At 59.1% G+C, this 21,625-nt stretch overlaps 2 protein-coding genes across 2 annotated transcripts; one reads left to right on the top strand and one right to left on the bottom strand.

The window, feature by feature from the left end:
* Positions 1–677: 677 nt before the first annotated feature.
* On the top strand, positions 678–12,455 carry LOC144938089 (uncharacterized). The gene is made up of 11 exons (XM_078865787.1): positions 678–683; positions 842–946; positions 2,358–2,436; positions 2,710–2,763; positions 6,312–6,511; positions 6,683–6,875; positions 7,502–7,601; positions 8,188–8,275; positions 11,475–11,607; positions 11,710–11,757; positions 12,085–12,455. The coding sequence occupies exons 1-11, from the start codon at positions 679–681 to the stop codon at positions 12,202–12,204; spliced, it is 1,125 nt and encodes a 374-aa protein (XP_078721913.1). The 5' UTR covers position 678; the 3' UTR covers positions 12,205–12,455.
* A 485-nt stretch (positions 12,456–12,940) lies between these two features.
* Positions 12,941–20,282, bottom strand: LOC144938282 (serum paraoxonase/arylesterase 2-like). The gene is made up of 9 exons (XM_078866160.1): positions 20,148–20,282; positions 18,580–18,656; positions 18,063–18,118; positions 17,450–17,621; positions 16,825–16,969; positions 15,958–16,158; positions 15,046–15,127; positions 14,598–14,726; positions 12,941–13,623 (listed from the first exon to the last, which is right to left on the bottom strand). The coding sequence occupies exons 1-9, from the start codon at positions 20,210–20,212 to the stop codon at positions 13,453–13,455; spliced, it is 1,098 nt and encodes a 365-aa protein (XP_078722286.1). The 5' UTR covers positions 20,213–20,282; the 3' UTR covers positions 12,941–13,452.
* Positions 20,283–21,625: the final 1,343 nt, after the last annotated feature.

Below are 21,625 nucleotides of genomic sequence, written 5' to 3'. Positions count from 1 at the left end.
AACGCGGACGTGGACCCCGTGCGCGCGTCAGCCGAGATGGAGCTGGAGACGCGAATGGAGGCGCTGGACGTGCAGCAGATTGCGCTGCAGAAGGGTGAGGCCATGCTGTGTCCGCTCGCCACACCACTTGGGGCTGCCGCCTCTTGAGGTACAAATAAAACCAGGGCAAGCTACAGATTTCCCACGGTAGCCAACATGGACAACCCGGTGGAAACCAGTAGGGGTGGCAAACGCCCTTCGCTCAGCAACACCGCCAAGCTCGTCACGCAACCGCTCCCGGTCACCAACGCCGCTCATCCAGCCCTTAGATTACTCGAGTAATCGGATTACTCGAGTAATTACTTGGGTAATCTCGTAACGAATTACGCGAGTGATCGGATTACTCGGTAATGGATTACTTTAGTACTCGGATGCGTCCCGGCTCTCACCCAGGACTGCTGCGGCCCGGCCCCGTCTGCGTGTGCAGGGCCCGAGGGCCTGGGCATCGCCATCGTGGGCATCGGGGCGACCGCAGGGGCGCGGCCCAGGGCGGGGGCCAAGCAGCTGGGCGGCATCTACGTGCGCGCCCTTTCCCCGGGGGGAGCGGCCCACGCGCACGGAGGGTGAGGAGGGTGAGGAGGTGTGGTGAGCGACCTGGGGCAGCTCGAGGTGGGCTAGAGGATGGAGTTGGACTTTGAAATGAGGTGACAGGGTGAAGGCCAAAGGTCGTCATAGGCAGTGAAGCGCGTGGGAGATTTGATTGTGGAGTGTGACCAATACCCCAGGTGTCCCCGTGTCCCCGTCTCCCGTGTCTCCGTGTCTTCATGTCTCCGTGTCCCCGTGTCTCCGTGACCCTGTGTAGGATCTGCGAGATGGACCAGATCTTGGCGGTTGACAGCACGAGTCTCGTCGGGGCTTCGCAGGAAGTCGCCACCCGCGTCCTCCAAAGCACCGGGGAGACGGTGAGGTGAGGCGGGAACTCACCCGACACTCGCCCTCCCGTCGCGACACTCACCCCCGCTCCTTGCAGGGAGACACGGCGAAAGGGACGAGAGCGGATGGGCGACTTAGCAGGCGAGAGATGAGAGGGCTGTGTGCTGCGCGCTCCGTTAGTGGTGTGGACGTGACCGAGCCCGTCTCTGGAATGCGCCACGCGATTCCCGGAGCCACGGTTTTGCCGTTGGACCAGTCGAGCTTCCTCCTCCACCACCACGCCGCCGGCACAGCCACACCGACAACCACACCACCGCTCACACACACATACCATCAACGAGACCCTCACCAGCAAGCACAACAACAACAACCGCCATTCGCCACTAAGTGGCGGTGACGTCACCACGACGCTTGTGCCAGGCCATGTGCACCTTGAGGCTGCCACGTGAAGTGTCGAACGCCCGCTGGCAGGAGGTCACGGGGCAGACCCAGCAGGTGCCACGGGTCGACTGACCGAGATGACCGAGATGACTGGCTGATGCACCACCTGTGCCCCCTACTGTACCAACTTGCTGTGCTTTAGCCGCCCGGCGCTCCGCTCGTTGTTGTGAGCGTCGCTCCTCCGCCCTCCGTTGTTGTTGGAGGGCGACTGCCTCCAACTGCCCAGCAGCTTCTTTTACGAGCCTCCTCCACAGAGGCCGATCTTGACACTGCTGGTACCAGTCATCGGCAAGTCCACTCAGCTCCACATCCTCCTGTACCACATCACTCCATCTCTTCTGTAGCCCATGCCGTGCCCGTTTAGCCCCCTCAATCCGGCCGAACAAAAGCTGTTTGGGCATGCGGTGATTGGGCATGCGGGCTACATGGCCCAGCCAATGCAGCCTTGCCTGCCGGAGGAGCTCACCGATGGGACTTTGTCCAGATCTTTCTAGGATTTGTGAGCTCCTCACACAATTCAGCAACCACACCACCGCTCACACACACACCATCAATCATACAGTCATCAGCAAGCACACCACTGTTCACACCCACTGCTTGGACATGTTCCACTGGAGGAGTCTACGTTTTGCAAGCATAGACAAGGGAGGGCACATACATGTGGCCGAGAAGACCCAGAGCTTCGTGTGGAGCGACAGACCAGGCAGCTCCTAAACAGCATTACGCAACTGACGGAAGCATGAAATGCCGCTCGACTGATTCGGAGTGAGATGCCTGCTACCAAACCGGTGCTGGTCATGAGCACACTGCCAAGGTGTGGGAACGGCTCCATTCTGTTCAAAACGTCCCCACTTACTCACACGCGCACACCACCACCTACATCGTCACACGAACACCAGGGCCAGGGATTGACACAAGCCCCGCCCTCTGCCGGAGCTGGCCAATCAGGCTCTGGGCTCTTTCGTGCACACTGTGACGTGTACACCACTGTGTGCTGTGTGCAGGCTTGTGATTGGACGAGAGAAGGGAGCACATGTTGTGGGTTCAGAGGGCAACTCGGAACTTTCTGTGAAGTACAAAGAGGTCAGATCACCCCACCACCCACTCACTACGACACTCACCCTTACCACCCAGCCAAAATCCATGGCGACTTATGTGTTGACGATGATTTATGTATGTATGTTGAATTTCTTTTGTACCGTTCGTAGCCAACCGTGCTAATTGGAGGTGCGGGTGAGAGTGATGGCGATGATGACGAGCTTGCTGCAGAGACCATGACGATGGTGTAACTCTGATGTTCTGACGATGATGTTGCTGTGATGTTCTGACGATGATGTTACTGCCGTCCATGCACAGCTGCTGATCAGATTTGCTGCCGTCACTAACGAGGTGAAGGCGCTCAAGAAAGAGGTGAGTGCCACAATACAACCAGGGGGGTCGGCGGGGTAGCGGGCAGCGCTGGGCGACCTGAGCGCCTGTTGGACGTCGATGCCCAGAGCCACGTGGAGGGCGGCCGTGTAGCAGCCTGCAGTCGCCTACGTTCCCACGCACTCGTGTGTGTGTGTGCGTGTGCGTGTGGGGATGTGTGTGGGTGTGTGTGTGGGTGTGTGTGAGGGTGTGTGTGTGTGTGTGGGGGTGTGTGTGTGTAGGGGTGTGTGTGCGTGTGTGTGTGGGGGTGTGTGTGTGTGGGGGTGTGTGTGTGTGGGGGTGTGTGTGTGTGGACCAGCGGATGCGAGCCCATGTCCTTGACACCAGGACATACCGTGGAGCTGATCTGCCCTCTGACCATCGACTAGTCATCTGTAAGATGTGCCTGCCATTCTTCCACTCCGGTGGTGGGTGTACACCCAGGATCCCATTCCAACCAAAAGTGGCCTGGTCTCAGTTAGCTGATGAAAGTTGCAAGCGAGAATTTCATCATTGCTTGCAGCTGGGGTTGGCATCGTCCCCCACTCCTCCTGATATCGAGGGGAAATGGGCGAGGTTTAAGACTGTGACTCATGCAGCTCCAATGGCTGCTTTGGGTACGCGGTCCAGACCTCCCCAGAAACCCTGGCTGACGGAGGAGGTGTTCAGGTTAATTGAGAAAAAGCGACAGGCCCACTCTCATCGCCTACAGCATCCCACGTCAGAGAATGAGGAGGTTTACCGCAGCCTTCGCTCGGAGGTTCGGAGAGCCGTAAGGCGCTGTAAGGATGGGTGGTGGTCGCGGGTTGCTGAGGAGATGGAGTCTGCCTCAGTGGCCCGCGATCACAAATCACTATTTAACTCCATCAAAAAAGTAACCTGCAGCGCCACACCTATTACCATCATTAGAGGAAAAAACGGTGATCCAATCTCCGACCCCCAGGAACAGGTTTTCAGATTTGCTGAGCATTTCTGTGAGGTCCTGGGGGAGGGAAAATCTCTCAGCCAGGAAAACATCATGGCACAAAGTGGGGATAACCCTGCTGAGGCTGCGGTGCCTCAAATATTGGAAGAGGTCACCCCCTGTGAGTGGCTGGCTGAGGTGCCAGCTGTTGAGGAAGTACTGAGGGCGATCCGGAGTCTGAGACCAGGGAACGCACCGGGCAGAGATGATCTCCCAAGCGAAATGCTGAGGGAGGGTGGCGTTTGTGCACAGACTGCCCTACATGACATCATAACAACAGTCTGGACCACTGGACGGGTTCCGCAGGACTGGAAGGATGCCCTGGTGGTCCCCCTCTTTAAGAAGGGGGACCGTACCGACTGTAACAACTACAGGGGCATCTCACTCCTCAGTGTGCCGGGTAAGGTCCTGGCAAGGATTATTCAACATCGCCTTGCTAGGCACGCTGAGGAGAGGCTTGCGGAGCCCCAATGCGGTTTCAGGAAAGGGCGGTCCTGCACAGATGCCATATTTTCTGTCCGTCTGCTACAGCAGAGGTGTAGGGAATTCCAAAAAGACCTACATCTCTGCTTTATTGACCTGGTCAAGGCCTATGATACCATCAGTAGGACTGGGCTCTGGGTTGTTCTTCGTGCTTTCGGAGTCCCTGACCCTCTGCTCACGATCATTAAGGACCTTCATGATGGTGAGCGGGCCCGGGTAAAACTACGTGGCCGGGAGTCGGAGCCTTTCCCTGTACACCTTGGGGTGCGACAGGGATGTCTTCTGGCTCCCACATTATTTAACATCTATTTCGACTGCGTGGTTCGTGAAGCCTTCAATAGCTGTACCGGGGGAATTTACATTTGGTACAGATATAATGGGAGGCTGATCGACGCCCGGGTGCGATCAAGGGATGGCTCCCTATTGGTCAACCACGTTATGTATGCCGATGATTTGGTAATAGCTGCTCATTCAGAAGAGGAGTTGGAGACGCTGCTGCTGAGACTGGAGCGTGCCACTAAGAGGTGGGGCATTACCATCAGCCCCACCAAAACTAAGCACCTGCCTGGGTATTTTGTACCATCGGACACTCCACCCCCACAACTCCCAATTGGTGATGGGGCAGTTGTGGAGAGAGTGGAGAGTTTCCCATACCTGGGCAGTGTGCTTATGACCGGCTCCAGTTTATCAGCAGAGGTCTCACTCCGAATCAGTCGAGCGGCAATATCTTTTCATCGGTTGCGTAACGCTGTGTGGAAGCTACCTGGTCTGTCGCTCCGCACGAAGCTTCAGGTCTTTTCGGCCACGGTCATTCCCTCCCTTCTCTACGCTTGCGAAACGTGGACCCCCCTAGTGGAGCATCTTCGCCGGTTGGAAACATTTAGGCTGGCTTGCCTACGATCCATCCTGGGTTTAACCAGGCTGGATTGTGTGAGGAGCTCACAAGTCCTTGAAAGATCTGGGCAAAGTCCCATCAGTGAGCTCCTCCGGCAGGCAAGGCTGCGTTGGCTGGGTCATGTAGCCCGCATGCCCAGCCACCGCATGCCTAAACAGCTTTTGTTCGGCCGGATCGAGGGGGCTAAACGGGCGCGGCACGGGCTAGAGAAGAGATGGAGTGATGTGGTACAGGAGGACGTGGAGCTGAGTGGACTTGCCGATGACTGGTACCAGCGGTGTCAAGATCGGCCTCAGTGGAGGAGGCTCGTGAAGGACGCTACTGGGCAGTTGGAGGCAGTCGCCCTCCAACAACAACGGAGGGCGGAGGAGCGACGCTCACAACAACGAGCGGAGCGCCGGGTGGCTAAAGCACAGCAAGTTGGTACAGTAGGGGGCACAGGTGGTGCATCAGCCAGTCATCTCGGTCATCTCGGTCAGTCGACCCGTGGCACCTGGGTCTGCCCCGTGACCTCCTGCCAGCGGGCGTTCGACACTTCACGTGGCCTCAAGGTGCACATGGCCTGGCACAAGCGTCGTGGTGACGTCACCGCCACTTAGTGGCGAATGGCGGTTGTTGTTGTTGTGTGTGGGGGTGTGTGTGCGTGTGGGGGTATGTGGGGGTGTGTGTGTGGGGGTGTGTGTGTGTGGGGGTGTGTGTGTGGGAGTGTGAGTGGGTCTGCCCCATTACCTCCTGTCAGCGAGCCTTCGACACTTCATGTAGTCTCAAAGTGCACCTGGCCTGGCACAGGTGATGTCACCGCCACTCAGTGGCGACTGGCGGCTGTTGTTTTGTGGGTATGTGTGTGTGGGGGTGTGTGTGTGGGGGTGTGTGTGAGTGGGGGTGTGTGTGTGTGTAGGGGTGTGTGGGTGTGTGGGTGTGTGTGTGTGGGGAGCGGCAAGGTAGTGGTCGGCGCATAGCGCTACGGACCCAGCGACGGTGATGAATATCTGAACCAGTCCCATGCCTCTCTTAGGTCGACTCAGTCTCAAATGAGTACCTGGTACAATGTGTAAAGCATTGGCATTGGGGAAGCCTTTATAGGTGCTTTCTAACAGCACTTGCCCCAACAGCCTATGAAGAGTATACGGGGGATCTTTGTCTTTGTACGTGCGCCCGTGGTCGTGGCCGTGCTTGTTTGAGCGTCCAGGTTGCATGTCCCCGTGCCAGGTGTGCGAGGCGGAGGCGGCGCAGGCCAAGGGCGAGCGCCAGCGCTACCTGCTGCAGACGAAGCTGAAGGAGGAGCGGCGCCGGGGAGAGGCGATGGAGACCGTCATGGCCACCAAGGCGGAGGAGGCAGAGAGGCGCCACCGGGAGCTGCTGCGGCGCTACCGGCGCGCAGTGGCGCTGCTCGCGCCGGCGCTGATCAGGCAAGTTCGTTCTGTCTGGAGATGATCTGAAAATCCGAAACGTTTGAATCCAAAACGCACCCCTCGTGCACGCACGGCCGATGAGACTTGGGTGGCACTGCTCTCGCCCCGGACGATCTCTCTCCAAACGGAGACCGCGGTCGGAGATGCTGCGATGTCGATGTGCTGCAGGGAGCACGGCCTCACTGCCGGCAGTCACAGTGAGGATGGCGGCGGCGGTGGTGAGGATGGCGGCGGCGCTGGTGAGGATGGCGGCGGCGGTGGTGAGGATGGCGGCGGTGGTGGTGAGCTTGGCGGTGACGGTGAAGATGGCGGTGACGGTGAAAATGGCGGCGACGGTGCGAATGGCACTGACGCCCACCAGGTAGGGACTCCGTCGTCAGCAATCCAACCACACGCATGCACACACAAATGCCTTTCTGTGGCCATCTGGAACGCTCTTCCTTCCGCTATAAGGAAGTCAATGGAGTGATGCACTTTTAAATTTAGTTTGAAAACGAATTTCTTTAGATCTGCTTTTTGTGTTGAGTTTGTTGTCCTTCCCCCGCACCTCCGATTAGCACGGCTGCCTCCGTACGGTGCGAGAAAGGTCAACACACCTCCATGCACACAGCCGCACACACACACACAAAGACCCCCCTATAGCGTTAAGACTGTTGAGGCGAGCGCTTTAGCGAACACCTCTGAAGGCTGCAACGGCGCATGAGGAGGTGCATGACCAGTACCGTGCCCAGCCGCCTTTGTCTCCGCAGTGCTGATGTTAATACACCAAATAAGATAATCATTTAAGATTGAGTCGACCTAGGGGAGGCCCAGGACGAGTTCAGATATTTCGTCACTGATGCTGACCGTGAGCGGCAATCGAACTCGTGGTACGGTACGCTGACCGCTGCGCCACCGCTCCCCACATGCTAGAGTGAGTGGCGGGAGAATTAATGGATGTGCAGATGAGAGGAGTCTCACGGCTCGTTGCGATGATGATGTCGCCAGCAGCAGCAGGAGCAGCAGCAGCAGGAGCAGCAGCAGGAGCAGCAGGAGCAGCAGGAGTCTTCAACGGAGGAAAACGGCAACGTAACAGCCTCACAGACAGGTACACGCAAAGACAAAGAGCTTCCTTGTAGCCTCAACAGACTGTTCAGGCAAGTGCTGTTAGCCAGCGTCTATGAAAGCTTGCACAGCACACGAGGGGGTGGTTGGCCAACACCATGGCCGGCCGCCTTTGTCTCCCTCGTGGTGATCTGTACACAATGCACCAGGTTCTCATTTGAGGCTGAGATGGCCTAGGGGAGGCGCAGGACTGGTTCAGATCATTGTCACTGGTGTTGACTGAGTGGGAATCGAACTCGGGCTGCCGGGTTCGTAGGGCAGTGCGCTAACAGCTACATTACTGCTCCCCGGTGCACACAGGTACACGTACACATGCACGCACACACACGTATACACGGGCACCCACAAAAACAAAGACACACACACTTGTACACGCATGCTGGTACACAAATTTTTTGGATCTTATGTTTCGTATCAGGGCCCGATTTCTGGATTAACTAAAGACATCAACAACACATTCCTGACACGGAGGCGCGTGTCCGTGTATCCGTGTCCGCGTGTCCGTGTCCGCATGTTCGTGTCCGCGTGTCCGTGTCCGTGTGTCCGTGTCCGCGTGTCCGTCAGTCCAGGTGCTCAGGGACCCCCCGAGGACGGCCCCCGCCCCCCGGGCCCCCGCCCAGCCCCCTACATCAGCAAGGGACCCCTCTGGCGGCTAGGGTAGGAAGGGGAGGGGTACCTTGCACCCCCCCTGGTGACTTAACCACCCAGGAGCAAACGGCTCCAACCGCACCGCTCCAACCACACCACTCCAACCACACCGCTCCAACCGCACCGCTCCAACCGCACCGCTCCAACCACACCGCTCCAACCACACCGCTCCAACGACACCGCTCCAACCACACCGCTCGAACCACACCGCTCCATCCACACCGCTCCAACCACACCGCTCCAACCACACCGCTCCATCCACACCGCTCCAACCACACCGCTCCAACCACACCGCTCCATCCACACCGCTCCAACCACACCGCTCCAACCACACCGCTCCAACGACACCGCTCCAACCACACCGCTCCAACCACACCGCTCCATCCACACCGCTCCAACCACACCGCTCCAACCACACCGCTCCAACCACACCACTCCAACCACACCGCTTTAAGCGCTCCACGACTCCACGACTCTGACCGCACCGCTCTTGAACACGTTGTACACCACGGGGGTCCCCCCCACCTGGATTCACCACAGCTCCACCACCACAGCTCCACCACCACAGCTCCATCACCACAGCTCCACCATCACAGCTCCACCATCACAGCTCCACCATCACAGCTCCATCACCACAGCTCCACCATCACAGCTCCACCATCACAGCTCCACCACCACAGCTCCACCACCACAGCTCCACCACCACAGCTCCACCATCACAGCTCCACCACCACAGCTCTGGCACCAAACAGTACCACCACTTATACATTGGTTGGTATAAAAAATATTATATATTTAAAAAAAAATTCATTTTAAGTGTTATCATAAATAAAAATTTAAAACAAATTCATAAAATTCAATGATTAATTATTATGCATATGATCAGGAACAATTGTGGAAAACCATAATGAATAGTGATTACGGCTACTTAATTCAAGATCATTTAGTGAATTAATTTAAACAATTAATAGATTATCGCATTAATCAGAAGTTATGATTGGCTTTCACGTTGTCTATGGGTATGCATTATCAATTGTGATATTAATGATTTTCGCTCATCAATTATCGACAATTATGTCAGGTCTCAGAATTCAGATCTCTCCTCAGGATAGTTCTCGAAAGTGAGAAATATGATGCATGAGTTCGGAAGGAAGCATTCAGTTGCTTTTTAATCGAAGCAACTTTAATACCAGCTTACATTGACACCTACAATTCCTTATCAGAGTGCAATTACATTACAAATGCAAATACACGTACAGTACTCATCAATGCGTAGCAAATGGTTCAAAAGGCATCAACGAGCAAATCATAAGATTATACGATTTTTTTTAAAGCAACAAGGCTAACGTCCCGGGGCAATGCGACAATACACAATTGGTTTGTTACGATGTGCGATGCATGGAAGCTAAGATTCTTCAATTCTCCCATGCAAAGCTTGGCCCGCGACCTGTACATAGTACAGGTGAAATGGTGAGTGGAAAGTTAACGTCCCATCTTGCATCTTACCCGACAAATACCTCCAGTCCCACGAGGATGCGTTGAATAGCAGGGTTGGTCCACTGCTGGAGTGCGCTCGCGACCACACTGCTCGCCGCTCGCGTTGTCTGTGCACCAGTCTCGACCTGCAGCTTGAGCTCGCTGCGGCCGCGCTGGCCCGGCGCTTCTTGCTCGTCAGCAGCTGTGGAAGTGGCTTCTTGGTTTGCTGCCACCAGTTGCTGCTCACGCTCGGAGGTCAGCGGCGCGCAGGCAGCCACAGCTCCTGGCGGAGGCTGCGTGCGACAATTCTGACCACACTCCCAGCCTCTTCACACCTCGTACAATGTCAGGCAGGTTGACTTGACAACAACAGAACTCTTCCAGCCTATTGCTTCGACAAAGAATTTACGTAATTAATATGGAAAATATATAGTTCTCCTGAATTATCCTTAGGGTCAATACTTCAACACGAACTTCCATAATTCCATTATCAAATTACAGATGCTTAATCCAGACCTCATGGTAATGATGTACGGATACCAGTGATTGTTAATAAGAACACGCAAAAGTAATAAAACAACCTTCTGACCCTGCGCTGCATTGTCATGCAGCGGCACGTCCCCGAACACACATTCAAGTTGAATTCAATGATGCTCGAGAATATTCATACGCGGTGGTTGTCATTCTGAACGTTTCAGCTCTCTAAACGCCAGGACTTAATATTCATTAAAGCAGCTTAGATGCTGAGTGTGGCCGGTTTCCTGCCATGGGCCCTGTTAAAACAGCAGGGTGCCCATTTATGGCTTTTCTGGTGATGTCCGTGTTTACTCCAGGAGGGCCACTTGTTATCATCCCAAGCCATGAAGCCTCTTTTGTTTTCCAACTCCTCACTGGTGCTCATTGGTTTTTGGTGCACCAGTTGTTCTTATTCTTGGTTCTTTCGGTAAAGTCACGTAACAGATACGAGGGTTTGTGAAATTAAAAATAGATATAACATTTTAAAATTAATCTTGGAAAAAAGCAAATACACAACACCACCACCATACAGCTCCACCACCACACAGCTCCACCAACCACACATACAGCTCCACCACCACACATACAGCTCCACCACCACACATACAGCTCCACCACCACACAGCTCCACCAAACCACACATACAGCTCCACCAACCGCACATACACCTCCACCAACCACACATACAGCTCCACCACCAGGGTTGCCAACGATTCCCCAGGTCTCAATGTTGATGCTGCTGCATCAACTGGCGTCGCCTTTGAGGCCACCTGTGCCCAGCGTCGTCACCCAGAGCCCATCGCTACTTCTCTTCTGCTGCTGCCGGTTGGGGCTCGCTGCTGTTTTCTCCGCTGCTGCCGCCGCCGCCACCGCTGCTTCGGTTCCCGCTTGCGCCCGGATCTCGACCTCGCCGGCATCGCCGACCTCGCCGCTTGGGGCCCATCCCTCCCCTTCTCGCTCCCACTGTGGGCGGCCTGCCCGTGCCCAGGGGCCCGTCGTGTCGTCTCCGTGAGCCCGGCGTCACCATCGCCCGTTGGCGCCTGGTGTTGCTATCGCCTGGGGTCCCCCGTGGATCCCTGTGTCCGTGCGTCCCTGTGGGTCCGTATGTCCCTGTGTCTGTATGTCAGTGTCCTTAGTGTCTAGTCCGTATGTCCCTGTGTGTATGCGTGCACCTGGGTGTCCAAGAGTCCCTGTCCCTGTGTGTGCCACCCTCCAGTGGGCGCTCCTCCGCACGTCCGCTCTCCTCCGTGGTCGGATTTGAGCTGCCGTGGGGGCGGAGACGTGAACCCGGCGGGCGGCACCAGGCCGAGACGACCCCCGACCCCGCACGGCCACAGCAGGAGACGGGGGTACGCGCGGCCTCGACCGCTCACCGTTTTTGTCCTCGAGACTTCTCGCTCCACCGAGCATCCACCCCACGCCTGCGTAACCGCCGTTCGTTTTCCCTACAGATAAGAGCCATGATCCCGTCCATCTTCAGGCACCTCTCACCCAAGCAGGTGAGACGACACCGAGTCACTCGTCACAGCTGTCACCAACTATACCCCCAAAAACCTGATTAACCACAATCCACACCCGTCCAATTACTCACGGTGCCATCCGATTATCCGCAATCGACTGAATAAATGATCGCTGAAATGTAATTAGCCACGACTCCCGGTGCTCCGTGTTCCACGTGACCAAGCGCGACCTCACGAATGTGCGTCGCAACACAGAGGCGGCGAGATCCACGTGCGACATTGACAACACGTGGCCAAGATGGCCTATGACCCTACCCACGACTTCCACGTGACCCACGACGCTAACCTTCGCCCCTCACCCCGCAGAGGCGCAAACACGGGACGAACGGCGAGGGCGTCCAGGAGCGACTCCGCACGGAGGCTCCGGAGGACCCGCAGCAGGACCCGCAGCAGCATCCGCTCCGGCTTCACGCGGACACAAGCTGACCGCCCCCGGCCTCGGCGTCTACACGCGCGCACCGGGGTTGACGTCGCGCCACCGGGTAGACCGGAGCAGGTGGCTCATGACGAGTCGAAAAGCAGCGACAGTGAGGGAGGAGGTGAACTGGACGTAAAAGTATTTTCTGGTCGCCGACCCCGAAATGGAGCCCTGCACGGTGCCCACGCTGGCACCCGTCCGGAACCGCAGCTTGACCCGTGCCACGCCGGTGATCGGGACTCTAATCCTGGCCTCGCGAGTTCCCTACTGGCTCCACGATCAACTCGGTGCACGGAAGCACCGATTGCCGGGCCGCTGCTGCCCGCATGTTTCGTGATTAAATGCACTTGGGACCGTAGACTGGCCGTGTGCTCTGTGTCGGGAGAGAGAGGGAGAGAGAGGGAGAGAGACGACGCGAGGAGGTGGGGTCAGGTAAGGGCCAGGCACCAAGTGACCCGCAACGTGCGCCACGCCGCGCTCACGGCGCCTGCCGGGAGGCCGAGCGGTGAATGAACCGCGGAGGAGGTGCACATCCGCGGGGGCGGGGAAATAGGGGGCGGTTGTTTCAGTTTCAGCTGCGGTTCCCGACTCAGGTCTGTGGTCCGCAAGGTCGTGGGAAATGTCCCGAGGGTTGACGGCGACCGTCCCCAGAAAGGTCAGGAACCACCATGAAAACATCGTGGAGATTGTTTTTGTGAACGTGAAATTGCACGTAAGGAATAGTTCTTGATCTATTTTTCATGTTCGACACCTTTAATATTACCGTACATAATAAACCCTTAAGCGAAAAGCAATCGGTTTTGATTCCCGAAATAAGCAGCTTTCTATTACAGTAGAAACAATATGGCTCCTGTGGCACCGTGAACCGGGCGTGCCACCGGTTCCCACGACGTTCACGGTTCGACATCGCCCTCGACTCTCCCCCACGGCGTGCGAGCACCGCCGCCACGCGACGTCGCGAGCACGCGGGTCGGGGCGCGAGCCGTCTCCGAGTGGGGCCGCCACGCATATGGGCAGAGTACGAATCTCCGCAGCGATTTAGATCCGCATTACCAACTACTTTGAGGTGTTTAATTTAAAGGCCAATTACAAATTACGCATTTAATGAAATAACATTTTAAATTCCACGGTAATTCGGACAATGCCCTTGTCTGCCATCCTCTGGCTGGTGGGGGAGGAGGATGAGAGGAGGGGGTACACGGTGGGGGCGGGGGACGGTGGTGGGGTGGGGGTTGTGCGGGTGCCACCGGCGCCGTCTACACGAGCAGGTCCGCCCGGCAGTGCAGCGTGCGGTGATACACGGAGCCCACGAGGAGGTGGGCCCCGTGGCGCGCCGCCACGGAGGAGCCCTGCAGCGTCCCGTCCAAGCTGAGCAGGACCTGGGACACGCGCGGCTGCGGCGACGCGGCGTTCTCCACGCGGAGGACCTGGCAGAGGGACGGGGGCGAAGGCGTGTGGGGGGCGGCGTGGGACGCGAACCCCGGCTCCCCCACGCCGACCGCGAGCGGTGTCGCCAGTCGGTGGGCGCGGGTCAAGAGGTCGCTCGATGCTTCACTTGGGAAGTCCCCCCACCCCCCCGGCCATATTTGCTCCCGTCATCTTGCTCAATTCCAGAAACACGTTCTACTCGGCTTCATGCCGCGCTTCCTCCACCCACGTCGAGGTCTCGTGCTGCCAGACACGGAGCGCTTCGTCCCGTCGCCACACTCTCCGACCACCACACTGCAGGTCACAACAACTCGCCCACCCACTCGCCCACCCACTACGCCAGCCACGTACTACACCAGCCACCCACTCACCGCACCGCAGGGCACCGCACTTCCCTTTCTGCTTCTACCATCGCTTCCAACGTCTCTTTTTCCAAGCTCTCACAATAACCACGCTCAATTCAATTAACCTGTTCATAACGTCCACTGTGTGCTTTTTGTTGCTGGCCGTCCGCCCTTCTGAAGTGGTCACAAATATCACCGATTGACTGTAAACTATTTAAAACAAAAATAACTTTACAGGGTAAGGCCCACTGAGCTATATATATATCCTTTTCAGAAACGGCCTGGCCAAAAATGATAGCTCAACGAAGTAGCTTATCACGTCGACATTATAGCAGCCAAATACTCTTTGCGCATGTTCATTCTAAATGTGGAGGACCTGGAGAAAGATCGTCGCCACCATGGGGAGTGCATGCAATAAACAGCAAATCGAAGCCATGACCTCCTGCATACCCAACGAGGGAGTTGACGCCTCGCCACGGCGGCCCCGCGAAGGACACGGAGGCGGCACCGCGTCCTCCTCCCAGATCCCTTCCCGCAAGGAGTCCACAATGCCGCGGCACGGAGACCGGTCGGGTCACTGGGGGAAAGCGGTGGGGGGGGGGCTATTTATGGGTCACGAGGGGGGCTACCTCCATTCCGGGGGGGCTGCTGGGGTCCAAGCGGACGATCTTCCACGCGTTGGGGTGGCACGCGAGCCACACGTCGCCCGTCGCCGAGTCCACCGCCACGTTGTCCGGCATGGACGGCAGCGCCACGACCTGCGCCCAGAGACGGGAGGCTCGCGGTCAGGGTCAGGGCGCACGCTGAGGGTCAGGGTTCGTGGTGAGGGTCAGGGTGCACGCTGAGGGTCAGGGTTCGTGGCGAGGGTCAGGGCTCGCGGTCAGTGTCAGGGTGCACGCTGAGGGTCAGGGTTCGATGCGAGGGTCAGGGTGAGGGTGCACGCTGAGGGTCAGGGTTCGTGGTGAGGGTCAGGGCTCGCGGTTAGGGTCAGGGTCAGGGTGCACGCTGAGGGTCAGGGTTCGTGGCGAGGGTCAGGGTGCACGGCGAGGGTCAGGGTTCGCGGTGGGCCCCACGTACCTGAAGTGGAACGAGGCCGGGCCCGGGGCTCCTGCCGAGCACGTGCAGCTCCGCTGCGGAGACATCCGCGACGTACACGTGTCTGTGGACGGCGACACACACGGTGACACACACGGCGACACACACGGCGGTACACACGGCGGTACACACGGCGACACACACGGCGGTACACACGGCGGTACACACGGCGGTACACACGGCGGTACACACGGTGACACACACGGGGACACACACGGCGACACACACGGCGGTACACACGGCGACACACACGGCGGTACACACGGTGACACACAGGGCGGTACACACGGTGACACACACGGCGACACACACGGCGACACACACGGCGGTACACACGGCGACACACACGGTGACACACACGGCGACACACACGGCGGTACACACGGTGACACACACGGTGACACACACGGTGGTACACACGGCGACACACACGGCGACACACACGGTGACACACACGGTGACACACACGGTGGCACACACGGTGACACACACGGTGACACACACGGTGACACACACGGTGACACACACGGTGACACACACGGTGACACACACGGTGACAGCAGACAAAGATCCCACGAATAGCATGAACAGACTCTTGTGGCAAGTTGCTGTTAGCGAGCGCCTAAGGAGGCTGGCAGAGCACACAAGGAGTTGGGTGGTCAACACCATGCCGGACCAGCCTCGTCTCCCCAACTTTCGAAAATGTAACTGGTCATAACCACACTGCCCATGGATGGGAACTCCTCCACTCTCTCCACAATGAACGATAACACAAAGGATAAAGTAAACAGAGTACTAAGTACACACACGCACGGCCGCTCCCATCGACCACCGCCACTCGCTGCGGCGGCCAGCGAGTGTCGGGGAGGGTTCAACGCGGGGGGGGGGCCGCACCTCCCGTCCGGCGACCCGGCGATGCCATTGGCCGAGCGGAACCCGGTGGCCACGACGGCGACAGTGCCGTTTGGTGCGCGGAAAACCACGTTGGTCCAGCGCAGGCCGAGCAGCACCTCCAGCGGCCAGAGCGCCACGGGCAGCGCGTGGTCATTGGTGGCGTAGAACGAGTCGGGCCCCACGGCCCACACGTCGTTGACGCTGCGCGCGGCACGGGGACGAGAATCGGGGCAAGAGGTCATCGCGGCCAGGGCCACCGATGCCACCGCACCTCCAACGCTCTTTCCCCTCCGCCAGATCCCGTAGCTGCCGCACAGTCGAGACACGCGGCGACCTCCAGTCTCCCATCGCCACCGTGCGCTCCGAGGCCTTCCCTTGCCCTTGGTCACGGGACTCGTGGAGGCCGCTCCGATGACCGTCTCGGCGATCGGCCCTCCTCCATCCCCAACGCCGCCCGCGGTCCCACCCAGCGGGGCCGTTTCACCCCTCCATCTCTACGACGCTCGCCTGCAACAGCGACTTGAATACTCTCTGGTTCTTGCGGTAAAGTCACTATTTTCTATCTACGCCACTTTACCGAAAGAACCAGAGAGGATGGATTCCTGCCGTCACGAAAGCTTCAAATCAAGACAGCGACTTGAGTATCCACAGGATGTGAACTTCCGCCCACATGCAAGTGAAAAGGTCGAGACCGTTGGGCTCCTGCCAAGCACGTGCAGCTCCGCTGCGGAGACATCCGCGACGTACACGTGTCTGTGGACGGTGACACAGGGGACTCACTGGGCTTTCACAGGGGACTCACTGGGCTTTCACAGGGGACTCGCTGGGCTTTCACAGGGGACTCACTGGGCTTTCACAGGCCCTCACCTGCTCAGGAGGGGGTCCGTGACGGTGTGCTCGTGGACGAGCGAGCGCGACTCCGGCTCGTAGCGGTAGATCTTCACGCAGCTCCCAAAGGCGCCGCCCTCCATGGGGTGGTGGACGACGAAGAGACGCACCACCTCGTCGCCGCCTTGTCAGCCACGCCGGCCGCGAGGGGACAGGAGACACGCGTGAGCGAGCGGCGACCTCACCACGGGTCGTCATCTTCTTCCAAACCACAGGTCCTGCGATTCCCTTTCTCCACGAGCGTCTGGCATCCTATCCTCCCACCACCTCAGCCTCCCTCAGGGGCCTCTACCACCTCGCGACGCCGAGAACCCAAGGGGATCGTGGCGATGCCGGCTTAGCGCATCTGACCCCCGAGCGAATCAACCCTCTCGTTATTCTGCTCGTGGTGCCTCACCGGGGGCTTGGCACCCTTTCTTGAGCACGGTCCTGCTAAGTTTTCGCAGCTACCGCCGCTGCCGCCGCGCGACCGGGGATGTCGCATCCCGGGCCCGGCGGGCACCACAGCGACCCTCCCCCCGACGCGGTCAAATACAGAGCGCCAAATGCCGAGCGCCCGCAGCAGTTGGGGGGCAGAGGGGCGGGGGGGCTCAGCCCCGGTCACCTGCGTGTGACACGTGCAGGCTGATGCCGTGGGGGTTGAGGGCGGACGCGTCGGGGTCGCCCACGACGATGAGGGGCGAGGGCCGCGGGGCACCCGCCGCCGTCACGTCCACCGTGAAGATGCCGCCCGGGCGGCCCTCGTTCAGGTCGGGCATGCCGGGGTAGCGCAGGCCCTGCGGCCCGCGGGGCGCGGGAGCAGCGCACGGGAGAGGAGGGCGCACTCACGTTTCCCCCCGAGATTTAAAACAGACGGCGAACACGGGAACGGAGTGGAGGTCAGCGAGAGAGAGAGTGAGGGGGTGGGGGGCGATCGAGGGGCAGGGCCACGCGAAGCGACACGCTGCTTTAAAACACGCGAGTCTCCTCCTGCGTGAGTGCGTGAGTGAGTGCGTGCGTGAGTGCGTGAGTACGTGTGTGAGTACGTGAGCGAGCGAGCGAGTGCGTGCGTGCGTGAGTGCGTGAGTGCGTGAGTGCGTGCCAAGCCACGGGCTCTAGGTGGCGCTGGAGGCTGCACATTATTTGCTGAGTTTTAAACGTCGGACAAAACCAAAACACTTCGAGACTTTGCAAACGTTTAAAGGGTTAAGCCGTCAACACAGTGGCCGGAGACTCACGGAGGAGATGAAGGCCATCCCGTTCGGGAGGAACTCAATGTCCTCCGATCCAAACCCTGCCAATGGAACAAAAAAAAAGAAGCACAGCAGGGACGCACGGAGTCCACGTGTACAGCTGAGTGTGTACAGGTAAGCACAGGTGTGTACGGGTGTGCAAGTACAGGTGAGCGTGTGCAGGTGAGTGTGTGCAGGTGAGTGTGTACAGGTGTGTACAGGTGAGCGTGTGCAGGTGAGTCTGTACAGGTGTGTACAGGTGAGTGTGTGTACAGGTGAGCCTGTGCAGGGTAGCGTGTACAGGTGAGCGTGTAGAGGTGAGTGTGTGCAGGGGTGTGCAGGTGAGTGTGTACAGGTGAGCGTGTGCAGGTGAGTGTGTACAGGTAAGTGTGTACAGGTGAGCGTGTGCAGGTGAGCGTGTGCAGGTGAGCGTGTAGAGGTGAGTGTGTGCAGGTGTGTGTGTAGAGGTGTGTACAGGTGAGTGTGTAGAGGTGAGTGTGTAGAGGTGTGTAGATGTGTGTACCCATGGGCCCATGGTCCAGGAGGCTGCAGGCGCTGAGGTCGGTCTCGCGGAGCTCCCGGAACACGCCCAGCTTGGAGCTGGAACGAGCGGCCACAATGCTATCAGTCACAATACCTGACTTTACAAATGGAGTTGAGCCGTCATGTTCACTGCCTAGAAGTGCACCACAAGGAAGCGTGGAGGGTGCCCGCTTGGAGTCGCGCGGAGCCCGGGGGAGGCGGCAGGGACACCCCGGGGAGGGGACGCCGAGATCGGCTCGCGGGCGCTCCTTACTTTTGCGAGAGCCGTGCCAGATGGCAAATGGCTTCGGGGTAACCTCCATACAGCAGGGGATTGATGTCGTAGCTGATGAGAGAAGGCACAGCAAGTCTGGGCACTCGTGGCGCTCACTCCGGTCTACAGCGACATCTAGGCCAGCGACGATCAGGACGTCTACACGAATCGATAGGGAGCAGGGGCAGTGACGATGATGGCGAGTTGTGTTGATGGAGGCGCTCCCCTTCACGCCAGGGCGTCTCAGAGCGCTTCACGTCTCATCATCGCAACGCAAGTGAAAGGGGCAACCCCAGTGGCAGCTGCCTCTGTGCGGCGCGATGGTTCCTGCTGCGTGAACTCCCCGTGGCAGACTCGGCACCTAGCCTGGCACGAGTGGGCAGGTATCGGCTCCAACCCCCATCCCCAAGGTTCGTCCGTAGGCTGACGTTTCAGGCAAAACCACTTTTTCAGAGCAAAGACAAAGGGACTGGCTTGTAGTTGGAGATGGCCACCTTACCAGTGAGGTCCTTCTGACAAAACTGTAAACGGTTCCAACAGAAGCCACAACATCCAGGGCCTCGTCAGCAGCAGTCGGCTTGGCTTGAACCACCGCTGCTGAAATCCCGACGTCATGGGCACGCGTCCTCCGTGTCAAGACACGGGTCCGAGCTCGCCACAGACCTCCTCGATGCTACAGCGCACACACTCCTCCACACGCTGTCACTGCCTCCACACTCCACCACACTCCTCCACACTCCTCCACACGCTGTCACTGCCTCCACACGACTCCACACTGTCACTGCCTCCACACTCCACCACACTCCTCCACACTCCACCACACGCTGTCACTGCCTCCACGGGCTCGCCGTGCTTGGCCCCCGCTTCGCCTGCGACGTTCGACCCCCCCAGCCTCAGCAGACGCGCATCCTGCTGAGGCTGGGAGAGGGTGAGCGATCACCACACGCACACAGATGGCGGTGGCGGTGCTACAGGCTGCAGCTGCCGCTGCTGCGGAGTTGTGCCGGAAGCATGTTGCACTAGGAACAACAACCGCCGTCTGCCACGCGGTGGCGGTGACGTCACCACGGCGCTTGTGCCAGACTAGGTGCACCTTGGCACATTGTTGTACTACACCTCTGCACTCTCTGCACTCGCTCCACGCCTCCACCACCATAACCACCACCATCAGTTGGCCGACGGCGGTGGTGAAGACTGGCCAGGCCAGGCGCCCCCTCCCGCACGCATCGCCCCCACATCGAGCAGTGGAGTGCCGAGGCGCGCCGCGTGGCTGTGAAGAGGGCGGACGCCGCTACCTGAGGTCGTGAACTCGCGCGGCGACCACCGCCAGCGCCACCACGACCGCGACGCCTCCCCACATGGCCGCGCTGAGTTCTCCCCGAGAAGTCTCCACAAACCACGTGGGCGCTGTGGGTGGGGGCACGTGGGTGGCTCCAGTGGGTGGGGGTAGTGGGTGGGTGGGGGCACGTGGGTGGGTCCAGTGGGTGGGGGTAGTGGGTGGGTGGGGGCACGTGGGTGGGTCCTGGTTCCGAGTGCCACTGATGACGAGGTTGGAGACGAGAGCACGTGGCGTTACCCACGCCGTCATCATCACCGCACTCGCCTCCGCTTCCTTCCTGATGCTCAAACCCCAAAGAGTTGCCGCAGTCAGACACTCGCACCCCTCCCCGAGGGGGGCAGGTGCAGGTCTCAACAGGCGCTGGTCTCTGGTCTCAACAGGTGTTGAGACCAACAGATGTTAGTCTCAACACCGGCCTCCCATCCGCCACCATCATTCCCATCTGGCTCCGGGCCTCCCCATCGTGGTGATGTCTGCCAAAGTCGAGTGCGGGTCAAAGTGCATCACAGCCCGATTGGGAGTAGCCACGGACAGTCGCGTGACACGGCGAGAGACGCCATCGCGCTCGTCAGCAACCCACTCCCCACTCCCCGCGGTCGCCCCGCGTGGGCCCGCAGCGCTCCTCCCTAACCCCACGAAGGGATAGAGACGCAGCCCTGCAAGTTCTCGCTCACGCTGCTGCTGGCAGAAGGGCCTCCACTCGAGGGCACTTGGTCTAATCTTCCACGCTGACCACACGAGTTGGAATAGACGGGCCGCGTACCCACCACACGAGACCTGCCGGTCGACTCAACCCATTTGCACTGCTCGGTGCGCAGAGGCAAATGTGGGGGGGGGGGCGGTCGGGAATGTAGAATCCCGTCCCTATCGTTGCAACTGGAAGTTGGTATTGAACCGGTGTCCGATGTGCCGCCCATGACGGCAGCGTGGCAGCCACACGGGATGGAGCGGCACTGCTCAGCTCGCCGAATAAAACTCCACGACGGCCGTGGGATCAACCAACAAGAGCCGAGAAAACCGAGTTGAGGATTGGTGCGAAATCGAATTACGTCCACCGCTCCCAAGACATCGGCTGGCGGGGAACAGGCGGAACAGGCGGGACAGGCGGAACAGGCGGGACAGGCGGAACAGGCGGGACAGGTGGAACAGGCGGGACAGGTGGAACAAGCGGGACAGGCGGAACAGGCGGGAAAGGTGGAACAGGCGGGACAGGTGGAACAGGCGGGACAGGTGGAACAGGCGGGACAGGCGGGCAGCCACCACCGGGTGGCGCTCTCATTGCGCCACAGCGGCGCGCGCGCGGTCGTGGTCCTCTGCGTCGTCCGCGGTGCCCCCCCCCCCCCCGCTGACTCCACGGGGTGGCGCTGTGACCTTCGCAGCAGACGAGGGGCAGTCCCGGTAGAATCTTCGCCGCCGCGCCCTGGACATGGCTCG

Source organism: Lampetra fluviatilis, chromosome 21 (assembly GCF_964198595.1).
Source record: "Lampetra fluviatilis chromosome 21, kcLamFluv1.1, whole genome shotgun sequence".
Classification (NCBI taxonomy): Eukaryota; Metazoa; Chordata; class Hyperoartia; order Petromyzontiformes; family Petromyzontidae; genus Lampetra; species Lampetra fluviatilis.
Note: the sequence above shows the minus strand (reverse complement) of the source record. Positions and strands in the feature narration are given on the sequence as shown.